Source organism: Drosophila mauritiana, chromosome 3R (genome assembly GCF_004382145.1).
Source record: "Drosophila mauritiana strain mau12 chromosome 3R, ASM438214v1, whole genome shotgun sequence".
Taxonomy (NCBI): Eukaryota; Metazoa; Arthropoda; class Insecta; order Diptera; family Drosophilidae; genus Drosophila; species Drosophila mauritiana.
Window position 1 is genome coordinate 6,508,110 of NC_046670.1, and position 20,264 is coordinate 6,528,373.

Sequence of the window (20,264 nt, forward strand, 5' to 3'; positions counted from 1 at the left end):
ACGTTCTATGCTCCAGTGTGGCGCAGTTTTCTTTATATTTTCTAAAATTAATAGGCAACTTTGGCCAAAATCCCAGAAAACTACGAGTCGTCTTACTTCCAAAGGCCTGCCAACACGGCGTATGCGTAATAAATTGATATTAAACTGATTCAAAGCTGGTGAAAATATTCAAATATATTTTTCGACTCTCTAATATTTATTTTTGGCCAAATTGTATTTAATACCTGTTTTATTGTCGTCAATAAGATTTCTTGATAACATATTTTACACATAAATATGTTAAATATGCAAAATGTTCTGCTTTTTAATAGCGAACCCCAAATAGTCTCCATCGAATGTGTGCTACCTTTTGTTAAATCAATGGGATATCGGAGTGTGAGTTCTAGGTATTTTTTTTTGAGTGCAGCGATATAGAAAGAAGCACCTAGGAACCAATCGACACGTTCTAGTTCACAGCGTATTATAACCATATATGTACATGGGTTTATGTGTTGATGATGATATCTGTGTGCTGCGTGAGCCCGATTCACTTTGTCGCCGCCGTTGATTTCCCCAAGCAGCCTGCCGCTCTTGCACCACCCAACCGGAGCCACGCCCCGCCATGTGGCACCACCCCCTCATCATGCCCCCTGTCGAGCGGCTATAGCTATCAAAGCGAGTGAGAGTCTGTCAATATGTTCCGGGTTTAGGGCAAAAGCTTTTCCTCTACTATGATTTAGGTAAGCGTCTCCCAGGACACCAGCCATCGCGATGAGGATGAGGATGTGTCTGTGTATCTGTATCTGTGGTTCCCGATGGTGAGTCTGGCGACTTGGACATGGCGAAACCAGTTAGTGATTTTATTATTTATTGTTCTGCGTCACACCGCAAAAGGATTTAACACATAAATATTTCATTCCCTGGTCGCTCTTTTGCATTTGCTAGGGGGAAAACATTTTTGAGAGCTGTCAAAAATGTTTGGGCATTTGCATTATAATCGCCGCATACAATATAAATCTATGGGTCATGCATATTTTATAAATGGTCGTCGGACATAGCCCCTTTTGCCCCCTTTTCCAATCCTATCCAATTCAATCCTGTTCCATACAAGCCAATCCAATCCAGTCCAATTCCCATTTCACATTTCCCATTCCCCTGCGAAATGTGAAAGCGTTTTACTTGAACGAATTATATTTCATGTGATAAATTCTAATGTCCTGGCAGGACGACCTAGGTGGACGAATTGTGTGTGATTAGGATGGTTGTGTGGCTTTGACAAATTGAAATTAAATTTCGTTTGTTTGCAGATCACATTCCGAATTTCATGGCAGTCCGGCGAGGCTTTTATTTAATTAGAAAAATGTTGAAATACGTTTTGCATGGGAATTGGTTCTGTAAACTGTGCATGCCCTTCGACACGATTAGTTGGATTAATTGGCTCTGACAGCACACACAATGCCTCCAAATCGACTCATGACCTTTTGCCAGCCCTTAAAATAGATATAACCCAAATAGCTTAGCTGTATATATTCGGTTTATTGGGAGGTTGGGGACTTAACTACACTCGCATTCGAATTCGTGACATAATTAAAACACAAATAATTGTTAATTAGTTAACCATTGCGGTGGCCGCAGCTGAATAATCTAAATAGTGAAATCAAACTAATTATAATTAAAGGTAACTAATTGCAATTAGGGGCGACCGCAAATGGCAATTAATTAGGCGAAAACATCGACCCATGCTGAGCTCACTCGACCGGTTTAGACTTCTAGCCTTCTGGCGTTTCCACTTTTCACCGGCACCGGCAACGGCAACTCTATTTTATTATATTTCTATTTGTGGACCTTTTTAATTTCATTAAGTCCCGCCCGACCTGTAATTGGAACGCCACAAAGCGCTGCGATGGGGCTCGAGACCCAGGAGAGCTCATCTTTTCGCACAGTCGAGTGCGGATTGTGGACTCGCCCACGCATTTTCCTGTTAAAAAATTTCAATTGGCGCGTAAAAACGCGCGTGTCGAAAATAAACTCGCCTCGGAATGGAATAATTAAGCAGGTTCAGGTTCATTCATTAAATCTGCGGAGCCGAAAGTTAAACGCAGATCAACCTCCTCGCCAACCCGCGCTTTCAATTTTGGTTTAGAATATTTTTTTTTTATTTTTTTGGCATATATAATGCGCCGCTTTCTATGCGGAGCAGAATTAATAGAGTTGCGGCAAAATCGACTGACCGCTCTCCTGTAATTACAGAGGCCAGGGAGTCCTGCCAGTCCTGGCACAGAATTGTGTTAACAAAAAACAAAAATATACCACAAAAAAAAAAAGAAAAGAATCCCCAGCCAGCAGGACAGAAAGCCAGAAAAAACAAGCGACCAAATTGCATAGGATGAAAATGAATTTTCCACATGAGACAGCCGCTCGGAAGGATCCCATTTCTTTGGCACCAGGTGCGGATTATGCATAAACATAACCCAACTGGACGACCAGAAAAGGAACAAAAACCAAAAAAAGACTCGAAAGTCGAGAGCACACTGCAGACAACAACTGCAACTTTGGGGGGCATAATGCATGCAAACTTGCAATAATTTTCCCTGGCCGAAATCGTTTTTGTTCCCATTTTATTTTTCCTTTTTGTAAATTTCACAACCAATAAATTTTATGCTTTCTGTGCAAGCGCCAAAGGCGCCTCTCACGGGGACCTCTGCCATCGGTGGGCGGGGCAGTAAAACATTTATGGTCGTTGCTAGATAATTAAGTTTTCAGTGAGTTTTCCTTGTCTAACCCATCGCAGGATGAGGTCCTGTATTTATGTCCGCCCAAAAAGGGCGGATAATTTTTTAGGTGTCCTTTGTAGTGTGGGAAGTAAGAAACTGACTAATGAAACGTGCTTTCAAGCCAACTTTTGGCGCATCCTTTTAATATTAAATAATAATATTTCTTTTTTAAATGGTAATGTAAACTATATAGAGATGCTGTGTAAGTGACTTTCGATCAGATTATAAAAATAGGACATTTTAAACGTGTTTTAGATGGCAATAAATACATTCAAGGTAATGCAATAATATCAGTTTAAAAACTTAAATATATTAGAGTAAATTAATTATTACTACTAGATTTTTCCACCCAAAAAACAACACAGAGTGCCTTTGTAAAACGTGTGCATCTTAATTGGGCTTTGTGTAACCTTGGGATATATAGTATCCTGCAGAACTGCTCCCGTAATCCAAAACAAACTGCATTTGTCAGCAGTTGCCAGAAGTTGGGTCAGCGAACAAATCTGAAGTGAATTATGCAAATCCATTTCTCCACGTCGTGCGATGCGCATGCATTATTTACTCAAATTCCGCCCACTTGGATGCTGCCCCCCGAAAACTGAAGGACCCGAGTGCAGGTGTCGGTGTATGGAGATGGGTTTTGTGGATGTGCCACTGACAGAGGGATTGGACTTCCCGGCCAAGAGCTGAAAACTGCTCAAGGGTCCTCAGTGCTCAGCACAAATGTGCAAAGCGAACTTCACGTTGGTGACTTGGATGGGGATTCAAGGAATGGTACGAGCACCCTCAACGCTCGCCGCAAGCAGCCAAAATAACAGCAGGATGACGTGGAGCAGGATGAGCCACTCGAGCGCCAGATTCTGCGGGCCAGTTCCACGCACCAAACTGGGTTACTCTAAATGGAGGAAAAAGACGGAAAACTCTAGTGGCGAAGGCAAGTCAATGACGTTCATGCGGAAGCGCTGGGCACAACAATGCATAAGGTAAACAAAAACACGTGCTGCAAAATTATCCGCAGTGGAGAAATGAGTGGAAAAGCGCATGCGCGGATACTGCGGAACTCTGGAAAGAGCCAAGAAATCCTGGATAGTGTGGATAAAAGAGAGCACGGAAGGACAATGCGGCGTATACGCAATTTACTTAGATACTTTACCAAGCCATGCATTTGAAAATGTGCTAGCGGCTAAGCGCCTGCATTTCAAAATATATTAATTTTGGATAAAACATGATTTGAAGTTTGTAAAATAAATCTAAAGAGTTCTTTAAATATGCTGTAAAACTATACTATATTTTACAAATTATTATTAAGTTTCCAGCATATCTATTAAGATTTAAGATAACGAAATTGTTTTTATCGTTGGGTGAACAATTTCGATAAAAATCTAAGCTAAATATTTATAGCTGCCTTTCGTAGAATCCCATCTTTTGCGAACTTAAACCCTTTAGCCAATATTAAAATCTTCTTACTGCCGAACCAATTCAATGAACATTGCGCACATTGTTGTGACCATTCGTGGATTTCATATTTTCGTATCGAAATTTCTGCGCTCAGGCAGCATCTTTACATTCCAAAAGCAGTAAGCTTCAAAGTGCCGGAGATCATGAGAACATGTCTTACATAAACAAGCACATAAAATCGAGCTTGTAAATCAGCCACATTGATTTGCATAGGTGTAAACGTTAAGCGCTATAAAAATAGTTTCAAAGTGTTCATTGAAAACTTATTGAGGCGTAACGCCAGATGCGATATATTCGCTTTAAATAGCGCACGAGCACCTGGCAAGCTGACAAGTACGTATGTGTGCATATACACGTGTAAGTATGCGCAGGTGTATTTGTATTTTTGCACCTGTTCGAGGGTGAGTGTGTATGCAAACAGGATGCCTGCTGTGCGATGTCTGGGCTGCTTCCATTTATAGCCTACCTTTCCGGGCGGCAGGAGGCTGTCCATAAATTATATATTGGTGTGGAGGAGGTGGGTGGGTGGCGGGAGGTCAGCTGTAAATAAGGCCTGCCATTGGGTAGCGTGTGCATAAATTGTACGTATTGAATTCGGATTCATTTACTCTGAAAATTCAATTTCGATTTGGTGACAAATGCAATTTAATTAAGCGTTTAGTGCCGCACTTCAATTGAGTCGTTTGCTGTTTGTTCTCCTCTATGCCTGACACATAAGCCCCGACCATCTGGTGTGCTCGCTTGCAGTGCAACATAAAGGCTCGTAATGCGATCGTAAAGGCATGTCATAGCCTGTGGCTGGCAGTCCATTAAAATTTCGTTGATAGCCCCATGCGCACACGCGATAAATTGACGCGGTCCTCATCTTTTTCGGGGCCAATTTAATTAGCCTGCCAGCATGTGTGCCGTATTTATTTTTAATTAAATGAGTAAGAACTGTCGCGGCATGTTTAAGACTGCGCTTATTGGCGCGCAGCCGGGGTCTTACAGCTACTTAGGGGGCCACAGTGCGTATGATTGATATAGTTGTTAGAGTGCGAATTGCATTGATGGCATCTCGTTGGGAACGACTAATACCACTCTCTGCATTCGGTGTGCATGGCATATTCATGAAATTCAGCTGGAAGCATTCTGTCTAACTGTCAGGTTTGTTGACCCCTTTCAGGACCCGACAATTGTCCAGTGTTTTCCCTGTTCCGTCCCAGAAGCGACGTCCTGAATGTTTAATGAATTTGTTGCCAGCCACTTTTGTGTCCAGCTTTGCATTTTTCCCCTCCACTATATGTATATGCTGTGTTGCCTTTTTGTTTGATTTCTTACCCATCTGAGTGCTGGTTATAAGCCTTTCTCATCGCATCTTAGCCCGGCTCATCCGCTTCTCATTGGATGAGCTCTCTGGCCTCGGTTAGTCTGGTGGTAAAACGCATTAATTCACTTTCGCAGAACATTATTAAAACTTTGCCACACAAAGCTGCAGCAAAAGTTCAGGCAGCAGCTCACCTTGTCTTTGTGGTCGAGTCGAGTATCTGGGCGATGGCAAAAGTTGTGCACTAATTAAGCGCTAATAACATTTTAGCACAGTTTGCCGCTCGCCGTGGGCAACTTCTGCCTGCAGTATGCAAATATGTATGATCGACCGCTGAAAGAGGAAAAACTGTGGCATGCGACCTCGATGGGCGGGGCATTTGGTCCTTCTGCTTCAAGCTCCCAGCTCCGCAATCAATTTCACACAGCCGGGGTTAAAAACATTTTAATTTCCATTTGGCCAGAATGGCAGGCTGGCCAAATTGCTGCGATTGCCATCAAATCCCAGGGCGCTGGAAATTTCTCTGCAAGTTTTTAGGCAGCTGCCAGCTGTCACACAGGTGGGCGAGGTTGTCCAGAAGGCGGCGGGAAGGGGCCAGCAGGCTAGGACAGGTTGTGGCCCCCGGCGGTCTCGGCTACAACACTGGCAGAAAATAACCTAAAAGCTGTTGCTAAAATCATATTAAAACAGTCTTAATGTATGCTACAATAAAAGCTTTTCGACTTTTAATGCAAACGTTTTTCCACAAGTCTGCCTAAGATTGTTTCTTACATTCCCTGAAAATATTAAGTAAATATAAAATATATATACATGTTCTGTTTTTTTCAGAATATTTTTAAGAATAAGATTTAAATAAATTTTCAAAGTGTAAAAGAAGAGGGCTGGCGAAAGAGGTACATGGAGAATAAAAACGTTGTTGCCATCTCGCAGTCAATTGAGTCTGGTCCTGAGCACCGTGTGTGTATAAGTGTGTATTATATGTGTGTGTGTGGAAAGGGGTGTACGGGTGTGTGGGTGCCAGTGCACTTTGCATGTGAGCAAATAGCAAGTCCCCAACTGGTCAGGGTTCAGTTTCCTTGTTTGTCCTGCCTCGTGTGGTGTGTGTTGGATGTTGCATGTCCTCGTGTCCTCGGTGCCTTGAGTAATGTTGTTTAGCCGCCTCTTACTAAACTGAGCTGCTGTTTTTGCCATTGCTGCAGTTGCATCGTTGGCTGCCATGGATGCTGCATGCAACGAATGCATGCTTGTTGTACGGTTGTAAGCGTTGCTTGATTTATGGGCCAGCAAATTTCGCTTGACATAATCTTGGGCAATTTTCTTGAATATGGCTCCCCGGTGACAATGCTGCTTCTTGAACTGAATTGAATTCTAATTTTGCAAAGGGGAGTGCGAACGGGGTCAGTTAAATAGATACCCCCAGCCTTCCAAGTATCTTACGTCTGTCGGGTCCTTCCCGTCTGTCTGTCTGTGTGGCAAGGCAAATAAACGCTTATTTGCACACTAATTGCACCTGCGACGTGCTTTGTTATTATAAAATTTCATATTTACACAAGCGGGCGCCGTGTACCTGTGGGCCAAAATGCTGCCTCCCCCTTTTTGTTTTCGCTATTGTCACAATATTTGCCGTTCGCGTTGCGCCTGCTTGTTAGTGCTGAAAGGCTTTCTGCCTCCTCTGCTGAATACATTTTTCAAAGTCTTGCGAGCCAACGTGGCGTATGATTAACCATGCGGATGTCTCTACTGCTGCTGCGACTGTCTCTGCGGTCGTTGCGTGCTCGCAGCTTAATTATGCGCAAGGTTATCCCGTCTTTGCCCCGACTATATACGCCGGATACATAGCCATCATGTGTGCATCCTTGACCCAGGATCCACCAGCAGCAGCATCAGCAGCATCGGCGACAGTAGCTCCTGCAGCTAAATTATGGTCATTAAAAAGCTTTCAGCTCGAGGACATATCCAATGACATTAAAACATGGGCGCAAATTCATGCTTCTAAATGAAAATGACCTCTGGACTTTGGCGTCTGCTGCGCCCTGCTAAAATAACAATCAAATAAGGGGAAAAGCTAAATTAAAGTCAAACTTATATTAAATGACTAAAAGTTCAAATAATATGTGAGTGCCTGCCATTTCTGTATATAATCACAGCAAGCTTAAAATACGATTTAAACAGTAAACACTTCAATGGAAAATGTATTTAGGAATTTAGTGTGCAGTGCAGGTGTATTTAAGCTGGAACTGTGATTTTCAAAATCTGATTTAGTCCAGGATAATTTATGCTCAGACCTCAATAGCAATCTATCCAAGCAGCCAGCTTTGACCAGTTCAAAATCGATGCGCGAGGGGAATCCTTGAATGGTGACCTCCATTCGACGTAGCCTACTTCCCGGCGCTATCTGGCTGGCAATTAGGCAAAGTTTGGCTATGCAGCCAGCTAAAATATTTAAACAGCTTCGGCAGGGCAGAGAGTGGAGTTGCGTTAACCTTTGGGGAATTACGTGTGTCCAAATGGAATGAAAACGAAATGTCCAACTGCCGGCGACTGGGAATCGAAGAGGTTTAGGACTTGTGCTTTTAGTTTGCTGGCTGCTACAGCAGCTGCTGCATTTCAAGTAGGTAAAAAGCGCAATGGCACAAGACGCCCGGATCCTGAGAGTCCTGGGCCAGCCACCCACACCACCCACACGACCCACCTTCTGTGTCCGAGAACAGGACCTTTGTAATATGCGCTCAACTCGCTGCGAACTTTTGTCAACTCGAAATCAAAGGGGACGGACCAGGAAGTTGAAAAGTTTCGAGTTTTCTACTAAAGTTACTCGCAGAAAAAACCATTAAAGGCTCACGTAGTCAAAGTCAAAAGACAAATTTGCATCGGAACCTTATTGCCGCGCTTTTCATCCATTTTTCGGCTGCTTGAAGGTGTAGCAAATTCGCAGTGGGAAATGCGAATGGCAAATGGTGAATGGCGAGCAGAAAAGCACGCTTAAAGCATGGCTAGCAATTTTCTGGTTTTGTTTGTCGCGCATTCAGCTGAAATTGTTTGCACTTAGCTGCGTTTGCTTTGAGCGCACAATTAAAATGCAATTTGGCAGAGCAGCGAGCACACAAAGGGGCAAACAATGGAGTCACCGAATGCAAAGCGCTCGCCGAGCAGCAAATTCGACACCTGGTCCGAGGGGGCAGGTAAAAATGAGCGCAAATCCGCGGCAAACGGTGGCATTTAATAGAGATTTCTTTAGCTGAAAATCCAATTTGTTACCGTTTCGGCTTACCTTGATTTGAGAACGGGGTGTGCCCCCTTTATTTTTTTATTTTTTGGTTGCTGACAAACCCCCAAGATTTAAAGCGTGCGCACACGACACGGCTTCAATTCGCATTGAGGTGTGAAATGATCGCTGTGGGCGCTCGTTTAACCCACATATGGTATTTTTGGCAAAGGGGACCCCAAAAATCAATTAATTGCAGTACACACATAGCGTATGCTTGGGGCATTTCGGTGCCGACGGGCAACAGCAGTTGTCATTCGAGCAATCAAGTTTGGTTATTTTCTTTCCGTTTTTAATTCAACATGTCCACATGTTGCTGTTATAGATGCGTTTGCCACTTTGTTTTGTTTTGCCAATTTTCGGTGCCACAATGTTGCACTGTTTTTGTCACGTGCTGCTGCCGCTCGCTGCATGTAAATTGAGCTGCCACACTTTGTTTATTTGTTCTGCAGCACGTGTGACTGCGCCAATTGTTTATGATATGTCCGTGCCCGAAAAAACAGAACAGAAGCGCAGCAGAAGGCTTAACTGCAATTCGCCACATTTTTTCAATACGTCGATTGGTGCACTGAGAAACAGATGTAACAATAAATTCTAGTTTTACGATTACACATTGCTAAATATATTATTTTTTAAGAAATGACTTATTATTGTTATTTATTTTCTTAGTCCCACAACTCTTCAAGTAGGGTTATGATATACAAATAATATTTTTCCAACAGAAGATTTTTTCGTTATATACAATGTTTTTGTTCCAATGCGTTATATAATTTCTCCATACTGTGCATTTTGCTTTGTGCCAAAAATATGGCAAACAAATAACGGCAATTATTTTGAGCCAACGGGTAGTGTACGTTATGTATACTTCATAAGCATAGCAGAGCCCATAAAAGTCCACCTGCTTGGGCTGTTAATCGCACTGCTTGCCGCTGTTAACTTTTCGCAGCACCCTGCAGTTCCAATAAAAACCTATACAAATAATATAATAAACCACTTTGAACTGGATATTTATGCAGCTTGTTTGTTTGCCGGCAATTCACAAAACAATTCGCACTTGCCAATGAAATAGATGACATTAGGTGATACGCCCCGCCACAGAATTGTCGTGCTTGATCCCTAACTGTAAATTTCTGCGGTGAGCTGCTTGCTAATTTGTTTTTGGCACCGACTTGTTTACTGCATTGTGGTTATTTGCAAAGAACTGTGGGCAAATTAAAATTAATGAAGACTACATGTCAATTATGGTACTCAATAAATAGTTTTTGATCAATATCCAAGTTCACTTAAATCCTTTCACACCTTGTGACAGTTGACAATTGACACTGTGGAATGCAGGCCAATACAGTCCATTATGTTTGCTAATTTACTGACAGCGACAAAAACAGCTAATGAGTTCAATTAAATGTGTTAATTAAATTACGAAAACAGTTTTTTATAAAAATAACCTTTTTAGACATGATTGACCAATTAGGAGGATAAAAAGTATTTTTAGAAAAACTGCGTTTGAATTGTATGACTTATTTAATGGGGTAAAACTAATAAACTATAGAAATGTTTTATTCTGTGTAACTTTTTGTAATTAGCATTTTTCACATAAATAAATTCTTCTTTTATATACATATTTGTTACCGATTAAAAACCGCCTAATCATAAAAAGGACACACTATATATTTTACATATGTCTATAAATAATATCCAATATATTATGTTTTAAAGATACATTCCAAAACTACCCTGTAAGCTATAGATACTATAGCTTAAATGGTAATAATCTAATTATATAGATGTCTGACTTTATGTACGCTCATGTAGACTTCTGTTTATCCTATATATAGTTCATTTTCCCTTTGTGGTTGCTACCGAATCTGGTAAATTTGGCAAATCTGGCATATTCAATTAAGCAGCAAAACGAAAGCTGCTCTCTGGTCGCCGAAAACGCCCAAAGAATTTATCTTTACAAGCGTCACATATTGCGGGCAATCAAACGATAAGCTTTATGCCGATCACTATCAGCGTGCTGGCGGTCTAATCACGTCAAGGTTCCTGCCTCTTTCTCTCGATTTAGCGCTCCGGACTTAGCTCTTTATTACCTGGCAGTGCCAGTGCCTCAATTGAAGTTGGCTTGGGCAACGGGAGATGCACGATATGAGGAGCGGTGTGAGCGGTATGGAAATCCCGATCCCAGCTCCCGCTCCCGAAAACGCAGCTGATTGGATCGAGCTGCCGATGCCGAACCGCTGCCGGTGGCGAGTTGAGCTGATAAATCGAAAGCGGCTGGATGTTTCAGTCCGCTGCCAGCCATCGGCGACTTCACACCTGCCCGCCCACCTGCAAGCAGTGCTGTCCGCCGAACGGATCGACCGAGACCAGAGCAAGCAGTTCGGATTCCAGTTCTAACTTTTAACTTTCATTGGTGCGTTTTGAGCTTAACTTTCGTTTTTATATCGCAAAAAGTTTGTGCAGCAGTTTGTGCAGTGTCTTTACTTCTTACCAAGTGTTTTTGTGCTGGTGTTTATTGAACCAACTGGTTTAGTCAAAAGCTTTCGATTAAGTTTTAATTTTAGGCATTTTGTCGCATTTTTGCTTTCAGCGGCAGTTGTTTGCAAGACGGTTTCTTCTAAATAACAAGTGTTTTTGAGGCAAAGTTGATAAAATAAATCATTGGTTTGAACCTTTTCTTAGTTAGAAATGTGTGGTATATATTTGTATACCCTTGCTAAAAGCATTTTGGTTTCAATCAGAAGCTTGCAGTAAAGGATACATTTGTGACCATACAAAGTATATATATTCTTGATCAGTAATAACAGCCCAGTTGATTTATGTACACAGATGTATTCGTCTTTCCGTCCGTCAGTTTCTACGGCATTTAGTATTTGAGAATTAACGCTGACTAATAAACATTCCAGAAATTCTTCTTTCTATTGTAGGTAGTAATATAAATCGGCTTAACATATATAGTTTCCATAATAATTTTTGGAAGGTAATTGAGAAGATATTACTCTAGTTGGTTTTGATCATGCATGAGTTTTTATTTTAATTTTTAAGTACATCAATTGTATAAAAGCTTCAGCTTTCCGAAGTTATTTTACAGTTTTTCGGTTAAATTCAGTTTTTTTAAAACTTACTAGCAATTTGCTTTAACAGCTTATGAATATTTCGCCAATTTTGCATAGTGTTATTCAAAATAGAATTAATAAATGAGTGCAGTCAGGTCAGTCAGTGCCATGTTCTTCCATGATTCTTTTTGGTTAACTTTTTTTTTTAGAAACAAGGTAAATATTTTCTTGCCAAGCTGCTACTTATCAGATGGAATAGGTTTCTTATGAGGTTGTCGAAAAGGTCTGCCCCAGGCGAACCTATCAGCTGAGGCGGGAATTTATGGTATCCAAAATAGCACTCTATAAAGCCAAAATCTCAGCGGAATTTCTTGTTATTCTGCGTCCAAATAAAAAAAGTCGCTTAAGATAACCATGCGGCAATAAAAGACAAAGACCTGGCTATATATATCATTTTATGAGCACTAATCTAGAAGCATAAACAAAGTTTGAAGTTTAGCCATCAGAAATAACCCTATTAAATATCAATTAGGTTTTTAAGACCGACCAGCAAACAGTTTTATTATGTGACTTGTGGAAATATTTGATAGCATGGAAAACTTTTTGGGAAGCACTTTCCATTGGTTTATGGCAGACAATTGCACGGTAGTTGTCATAAACTTATAATGATAAGCTGCCTGTAAGACGATTTTTCAGTATCTACAAAAGCTTGTACACTTAAAAAATGTATTTTATACTGCTTCTAAGGAAATATCAGTTCATAACAGTAACTTATATTTTGCTATAATGGTTTGTTTCCATAGTTTTGTTGTAACCTATAAACCAATTGTTCCTATACCTTACATAAAAAAGAGTAGATAATTTTCATCAGTGTAGAGTATCAGAGTAGAGCATTTTTTTCAGTGTATAACCAAGTACTTTCACTGAGCGCAGAGAGCCGGCTTTCAACACGTGCGTGTGCAATTGCTTCAATTTGAAATGACATTCAAAAGCAGCGCGTGTTGAATAGTGCCGAAAATTCCTGTAATTTGCAAATCAAGGCGAATCAAGTCGGCCAGACGTGGCTCACTTACGCCACAATTATTAGATTATGGCATCCAGAGTGAGAGTGAGGTTCTGTGCGGGATTTCGCGTGCCACAATTGGCGAACCATTTGCTTAATCGACTAAATGGATAATTGAGTTAAGATGCGTTCCCGCGGCGGATGCCCAGCTCAGATTTCTATTCTCATCTCAGAACTGGCATCTTTGGCGTATTATGTTTCCGCATTAGTGGCCCACAAATTGCTTAGCAAAATGTTTGCTCCTCGCTCAGTGTCAATGACAATTACGGCAGTCGGCACGCAACAGATGCCCGGCTCTAAATATATAGATATTCACATACTCGTATAGTTGGGTGCCATTCGAGATCTAACAAATCGGGGAATTATAACACGCTTTTGTGTGGTGGGGTGGGGAGTTCATTATCTGTTGGACTGCACTTGTGTTGGGCCAATCAGCTTCAATTCGAGTTTAATGAATCGCCAGCACGCACACGAGTTGCCGGGCCCCACAATTGCCGCATTGTATAAACAAATTAAACGTATTTCAGGCTCACGTTGATCGGCTGGCACAATGACCGACCTGGAGTCTCCGAAGAACGGCAAGCACCTGGATCAGGTGCACCACAACAAGTGAGTAGTTTCTGCAAGGTCAAGTAGGTGGAACACCTAAGTGGTTCCGCATAGCTTAAGAGCCGAAGAAATACCAGACGATCTATGAAATAACCAGTTTTAAAATACAATGTACAAGAATGATATATTCAATTTTTGAATAGAGTCAGTACACGTGATTTCTTTATTATATTCGAACTTGAAGAATTTGGGTAATATGAGAAACAGATAATAAATAAATACCAAGGAATATTTTTTTGTTAGTTTTCGATAAGTTTTTCTAAACATAAATAATGTTCCTTATTTGCATAAACTTGCAAACACAACTGTTTGTATAATAAATAGAGTTTGGGAGGCCCTGGAGCGATTTTGGTTGAATAACCACAGCTTGAAAACGGGTTTTCGGGTCTAGACATAAAACAACAAAGTTAAGCGAAACCGCCTGCAGCAAGTGATTGCGGACCGAAAGGGAAAGTAACCCAGCCGGCTTCTCATTTGTATGACCACCTTTTGATAATTAATAATCGAAGAACCATGGTAACAATACCAATTTGCTTATATATCTTTTAACCAGCAATGAAATCACGGAGAGTGAACCACTCACCTGGCGATTTTGGCGTAAACAGCGCTATATTGTGGTGCTACTGGCTTTCTTCGGATTCTTCAATGTCTACTCACTGCGAGTGAATCTTTCGGTGGCCATTGTGGCCATGACGGAGAATCGCACCGTCTTCGATGCCGATGGAAATGTGTCCTACCAGCAGGACTTTCCCTGGGACTCCAAGCAGAAGGGCTTGATCCTGAGCTCCTTCTTCTACGGCTACATCCTGACCCAGTTCCTCGGAGGCTACATCGGTACCAAAATCGGTGGCAACATTGTGAGTTTAAGATAGCATTTAAATTATGAATAATTATATTGTAGATATATTTCTATATTCTTAAAATCTATTTAAACTATAGGTATTTGGTACTGGAATTGGAAGCACTGCCATTCTGACGCTGCTCACTCCGATGGCTGCCTCGCACAGCTTGGAAATGTTCCTGGCCGTTCGCATCATCGAGGGCTTCTTCGAGGGCGTCACCTTCCCCGGAATCCATGCGGTTTGGGCTCGCTGGTCTCCGCCGTTGGAACGATCCCGAATGGCTTCGATAGCATTTGCGGGCAACTATGCGGGAACGGTGGTGGCTATGCCATGCTCCGGATTTCTTGCAACGAAATACGGCTGGGAGAGCGTGTTCTACGTATTCGGCACCATCGGCGTGATCTGGTACATCACTTGGCTCGTCTTCGTCAAAGCTGGACCCGAGCAGGATCGCTTCTGTTCGAAGGAAGAGTGCGACTACATCCAGAAGACCATTGGGTATGTGGGATCTAAGCACATCAAGCACCCCTGGAGGGCCATCTTCACGTCGATGCCATTTTATGCCATCATGGCCTCGCACTTCTCGGAGAACTGGGGCTTCTACACCCTGCTCACCCAGCTGCCCAGCTTCCTCAGGGGTGAGTTATTTGGCTACTTATCAAATTAGCGTAGATTCTAACTTAATCCATATATTTGCTTTCGAACATTTACCTATACTTACTTATATTTAAAATGGGCCATTGACTATTATTATTAGTCAGCTAGTTTATTAAAATTTCCAAATTATTGATTTTAAAAGTATAAACTTTAAAAAGAGAACTTAGGTATAAAACACATGGGTATAGCTGACCTAAACTTTACTTTGAAGTGTACTTATTTTCTATTTCCTTGGCATTTCAGACACGCTCAACTTTGACCTTGGCAAAACCGGCATTCTTTCGGCTGTGCCATACCTGGCCATGGGCATCCTGCTGGCCGTGTCCGGCTATTTGGCTGATTGGCTGCAGGTGAAGGGCATTTGGACGACCACCCAGGTGAGGCGGAACTTCAACTGCGGAGCCTTCCTGGCCCAGACGGTGTTCATGATGCTGACGGCCTATTTACTGGATCCCACGTGGTCGGTGGTGAGTCTGACCATTGCCGTGGGCTTGGGTGCCTTCGCCTGGTCTGGATTTGCGTGAGTGTTCATTTTCCCAGAAGGGGGAGATCCCTTGGAGATGTTGTACTCATTCCCGTACTTAATTTATAGCGTTAATCACCTCGACATTGCGCCCCAGCACGCCAGTGTTCTGATGGGCATTGGCAACACATTCGCCACCATTCCGGGCATCGTGAGTCCGCTGCTGACGGGCTACGTGGTCACCAACCAGACTAGTGACGAATGGCGCATTATCTTCTTCATTTCGGCGGGCATTTACCTCGTCGGCTGCGTCATCTACTGGTTCTACTGCTCCGGCGATTTGCAGGAATGGGCCAAGACGCCCGAGCAGAAGGCCCAGGAGGCGGAGGAGAAGGCCCAACTGCAGTTGACCCAAACTGCCGGGTTTGTTAACAGTGGCGCCGAATTGAAGGACTAAGTCATTTAGTTCGGTGGCTTCATCACATCATGAATTTTGTGCCCTAGTATTTGTCGTTGTTACGTTTTTGTGATGCTAGCGATATGCGCACCATTGTGTCTATATTTATGTATGTTAATCCATTTAGTCTTTCACGACACTCGCCGCGAGTGTTTTTGCGAATAAACAAGGCATTTTATTACAAGTATTACAAGTCGTTTTTTATGACTGATCCGCAAAGTATGCAAAGTATTCTGTAGCGGGAATGTTAATGTTATTTTAATGGGGACTTAACGACACGGCCTAAAAGCATGTATAAATTAATAAGTTTTTCCTTCAATAACATCTGTTAAGTCTTAACAGATCAGATCTTTTTGTTGACAATTTAAGACTTGCTTTATAAAAGTTATGATTTTTTTATTTTTTCCCATTAATTCACTCGATTTGTTGTGGTTTTTTGAAGGCTAGAATACTCTTTACTCTAAAGATCACAAGTTGTTATCTAGTTATATAACATTATATGTACTTATGTATTTGTTTTTTGCAAACTAATTCAATATCTTATTTTGCAAATGTGTATTTTTTGTATTCGATAGACTGCTATCAATATTCCGAAGTACCTATGTATGTATCTAATCTTCCCTTAACCATAATACGTGGTGCGGAGCAGTGCAAAAAACTGATACGACATGCTGATTACCTTCATAAAGGTATTAAAAGATATGGGTGGAAAGGTGGGCGGTCTTATAGAGGCGGGCTTCTGACTGCGCGCAATAATAAATTGCAGGATGCGTTTGTATTCGGTGCTGCACGGCAACCAGTTCTGATTAAATGCGGAATGGCCAATTCGAGAGCTCTGAAATGTACGTTTCTTGTTAATACTAGAGCAAAAACAAGACATATTAATAAAAATTGAACTCACTGAAGAGATCATTTCATCGCCGTAGTAACAGACCACAAAGACTTGAACCAGCGAAGCTGAGAAAAATATGAAGTACAATACAATGTCCTCCACATTGGAGGCTGTAATCTGAAAGCCTGCGAAGCAAATCACCAGCGAGGCGGCAATAAAGTTCCACAGGATCAAGAAACTAAATATGTTGTTGACCTCCTCGCTAAGGCTGAAACATTTATGATAAGAAAAATATGTAGTAGTTTAGTTCCTATCGTTAATATGCACGAATTGAGAGATATAGATTATATAACCGTGAAACTTACTCCAGCGCCCTGGCATGATAGACAACCAAGTTGTGGAGGTATGTAATATTTTCTTCATCCGTATGATCGCCTCCTTCGTAGGCCTCCAAATCATTCGCTATGAAGTTGAAGTGCATGGTTAGCTGGGTTATGGTCGCGATCAGCAGGAGATCCACGCAGACGTAGGAAACTCCGGCCACATAGGCACAATGAGCCAATCCCCAGTAGGAGAACCAGTAGACCGTTAGATCCGTTTCCGCGTCGTAAGGAAACAAAATGTGGAATCCGTAGTTGCGCTCAAAGATCTCCGATCCCATAAGGTAATACTTAATGGTCGACTTGATGGCTGGATAAAAGCTAAAGGACGAGGTGTAGGTCATGCAGAGGATGGTGAATAGGTTCATGACCCTGTTCATGTGTTTTCTGTAGAACGATACGTTATACTTCCGCTGCGCCTCTACATCTAGGGGAAATATCTCCTTGAGATCGTCCAGCAGTCTGACCAATCGCTTTCGATTCACTGTCAACCCAAACTGCTTAAAGTCGGCCATGAAGCTGAAGCCAATGCAAGGTGCCACTGCAGTGGCCTCCAAAAGAGTAGTCGTCGACATTATATGGACTATAAAGTACGCGATTTCGCCCACTACATAGGCATTGAAGTTGAGGAAACCGAGTACCAGATAAAACCGTAGCAGGTAACGCCTTATCACATTGGGATCCCTGTCGGAGTACAGATCCTCGCCGATGGTCTTGTAGAAAGTCATCGGAAACCGGGTAAGTTCGTCGAAAGTAATGACTTCATCGTCACTTTTTGGCTTACGTTTGCGGAACAGCATGATTCAGCTGTTTGATTGGCTGACAGAATAAGTTTTAGGTTTATATAGCTACCACCAAAAGTGTCCCATTAAATTCGCATGAGACACCCTTCGCTGACCTCATAATTACTTAATTGAATTTGGGGTAACAGAACACCTGCCAATATTGACTTGGTAAAATATTGAGTTCTCTGCACTTAGCTACAGGAATGTTTCCAGGACTACACGTAGAAAAATTACATGACACTTTGGGGTTGAGAGGATATTCGTGGCATTTGTGGTAAGGAACTGTATTTTATAGGCGGTTTTCTGAGACTAAGAAATCATACTCCAAATGATTGGTACTGGCTGATTGGTTAATATATATTTATATGATGTCAATATGTATCTTGTGTTGACATAACAGCCAAGGATCAGGATATCAATCCATCAGTCCCTTTCTACGCAACTATACTTGACTTTTAGAGCTAAATACTTATCCATGTCGTTCTTCTGTTTTTACACGCAGCAAAAAAAGAACAACAAAATCATGCATATTTTTTTGTATTTGTTTTCGAAAAAAAATTTTTTTCCACAAGTCATAAATATATATAAAGTTGTTCCGTGTGTTTGGTTTTCCGTGCAACGAACTGTTTTTGCAGCTCCCTCATCGTTTATACTTATCGTTTTAGCCTAATTTGCAGCGCGTTTTTTCCACAATTAATTTTTAGTTAGCTTTCCACCTGCGATATTTTTATGGCATTTACGCTGGTTTTTTTGAAAAGAGTTTAGTCGTAAAGCGTTTTTGCAGCCAATATGAGCATTTAAATTTGTTTTACTATAGGAAACTCTTTTATTTATTGTGAAAAACCCCCTGGTTAGCTGTCTGCTCTTTTCATGCTTTTTATTGTGTGCTTCTGGGCTGTTGCCTGAGTCACGATACGCGGCGTATACGCAATGTATACGCAACGTATACGCAACGTATACGCAACGTGGGCAGCTGATAAGCTGATGAGGAGGTCGTGTGCACCGAGTTGGCGAGCAATCGCGTGCGCAAAAAGAATTGCCTGGCCTATCGTCTGATAAATTGCGAACCACTCGCCCCCAGGCTTGCACACGACGTGATAAGTTGGGTCAAACAAACAAATTTGTTTTGGATTTGTGCAATTTTGCACTCGTTCGAGTTCGAGTTCGAGGCAATCGAAGTGGGTATAAAAGTGGGGGAGTTGCCGGACTGGGTCATCAGTTGAATAGCCAAGCAACAAGCAATCAAGTGAATTTCAGTTCGCCGCAGCCAAGTGAAAGTCGAGAAATAGATACCTACAAGATGGTTTGCAAGGGTTGTGGAACAAGTAAGTGCTACAACACAGCAGCAAGCTGTATAATTGACAATCGTTCTCGATTCCTCGACAGATTGCCAGTGCTCGGCCCAAAAGTGCGGGGACAACTGCGCCTGCAACAAGGATTGCCAGTGCGTTTGCAAGAATGGGCCCAAGGACCAGTGCTGCAGCAACAAATAAGCGGGCCAACTGTATAACTAACTGTATAACTTCTAAACTGGGGCTTAACTCCCAACGAGTTGGCCGCAATAAATAAAGTTTATAAAGATTTTGAGCATTTAAAAGTTTCCTCCGTTAACTTTTCGTTACTGGGCGGTCGGTCATCTCACCAAGCGATAATTATATTTGGCAGCTAAAACCAATTATGGTAAAATAATAAACGTGAGCTGGCATTTCAGTTAAGCAAACCGCAAAATAGAATTACATGAAAAACAAACAAACGCAATGCGACAATTTGGGCGGGATTTGCAAATATTTGTGTGTTCGCGGACAGCTGCACCGGAATTAAAATCCAATCCATCAGCCGTGATTTTGGTAGAAAACTCACCGAAAGTCCATTGAATTGTGACCAAAACGGAACATAAATCGAAATAACATTCAATTTGGGTGGCCATCGAAGTGAAACCAAATTATTTAGCCGCTTTTATCTGCGACTGAACTTTGCCAATATGCCAATGGCCGAAATTGCATAGAAATATAACCAACCCACTTTGTTTTGGATATAAAATGTATTTCGCTTTTGAGGCAATTTTCAAAAATGTTGTGCCGATTTTATTGCATTTTCAAAAAATATCTATCCTCCTAAACTGGCAGAAAATTCCTCCGGCGTTATGTTGGGTTTATTGGTCTGCCAATGGAATTGATGCGTTTCGTATCGGCCAAATAATAACTTTCTGGCCAAGATTTATTTATTTAATAGCCATCCTACTCCTACCCATTTCACACACTTTTGTTTGAAGAGCGGTCGAGCTTTCCATTCGAGTGGCTAGGCCTGAGTTTCCAGCTGTCAAAACCAAATGACCAAT

The 20,264-nt window shown here is 41.8% G+C and overlaps 3 protein-coding genes across 3 annotated transcripts; 2 read left to right on the plus strand and 1 right to left on the minus strand.

Moving 5' to 3' along the window:
- The first annotated feature begins 11,055 nt into the window (after nt 1-11,055).
- LOC117145250 (sialin) lies at nt 11,056-16,116 on the plus strand. Its single transcript, XM_033310831.1, has 6 exons — nt 11,056-11,195; nt 13,429-13,510; nt 14,064-14,367; nt 14,450-14,990; nt 15,253-15,529; nt 15,602-16,116. The coding sequence occupies exons 2-6, from the start codon at nt 13,452-13,454 to the stop codon at nt 15,927-15,929; spliced, it is 1,509 nt and encodes a 502-aa protein (XP_033166722.1). The 5' UTR covers nt 11,056-11,195; nt 13,429-13,451; the 3' UTR covers nt 15,930-16,116.
- A 435-nt stretch (nt 16,117-16,551) lies between these two features.
- On the minus strand, nt 16,552-17,941 carry LOC117143830 (putative odorant receptor 92a). The gene is made up of 3 exons (XM_033308675.1): nt 17,127-17,941; nt 16,831-17,029; nt 16,552-16,764 (listed from the first exon to the last, which is right to left on the minus strand). Exons 1-3 carry the CDS (start codon nt 17,939-17,941, stop codon nt 16,552-16,554), a joined length of 1,227 nt encoding a protein of 408 aa, XP_033164566.1.
- A 1,185-nt stretch (nt 17,942-19,126) lies between these two features.
- On the plus strand, nt 19,127-19,508 carry LOC117144445 (metallothionein-2). The gene is made up of 2 exons (XM_033309599.1): nt 19,127-19,251; nt 19,313-19,508. The coding sequence occupies exons 1-2, from the start codon at nt 19,227-19,229 to the stop codon at nt 19,417-19,419; spliced, it is 132 nt and encodes a 43-aa protein (XP_033165490.1). The 5' UTR covers nt 19,127-19,226; the 3' UTR covers nt 19,420-19,508.
- Nucleotides 19,509-20,264: the final 756 nt, after the last annotated feature.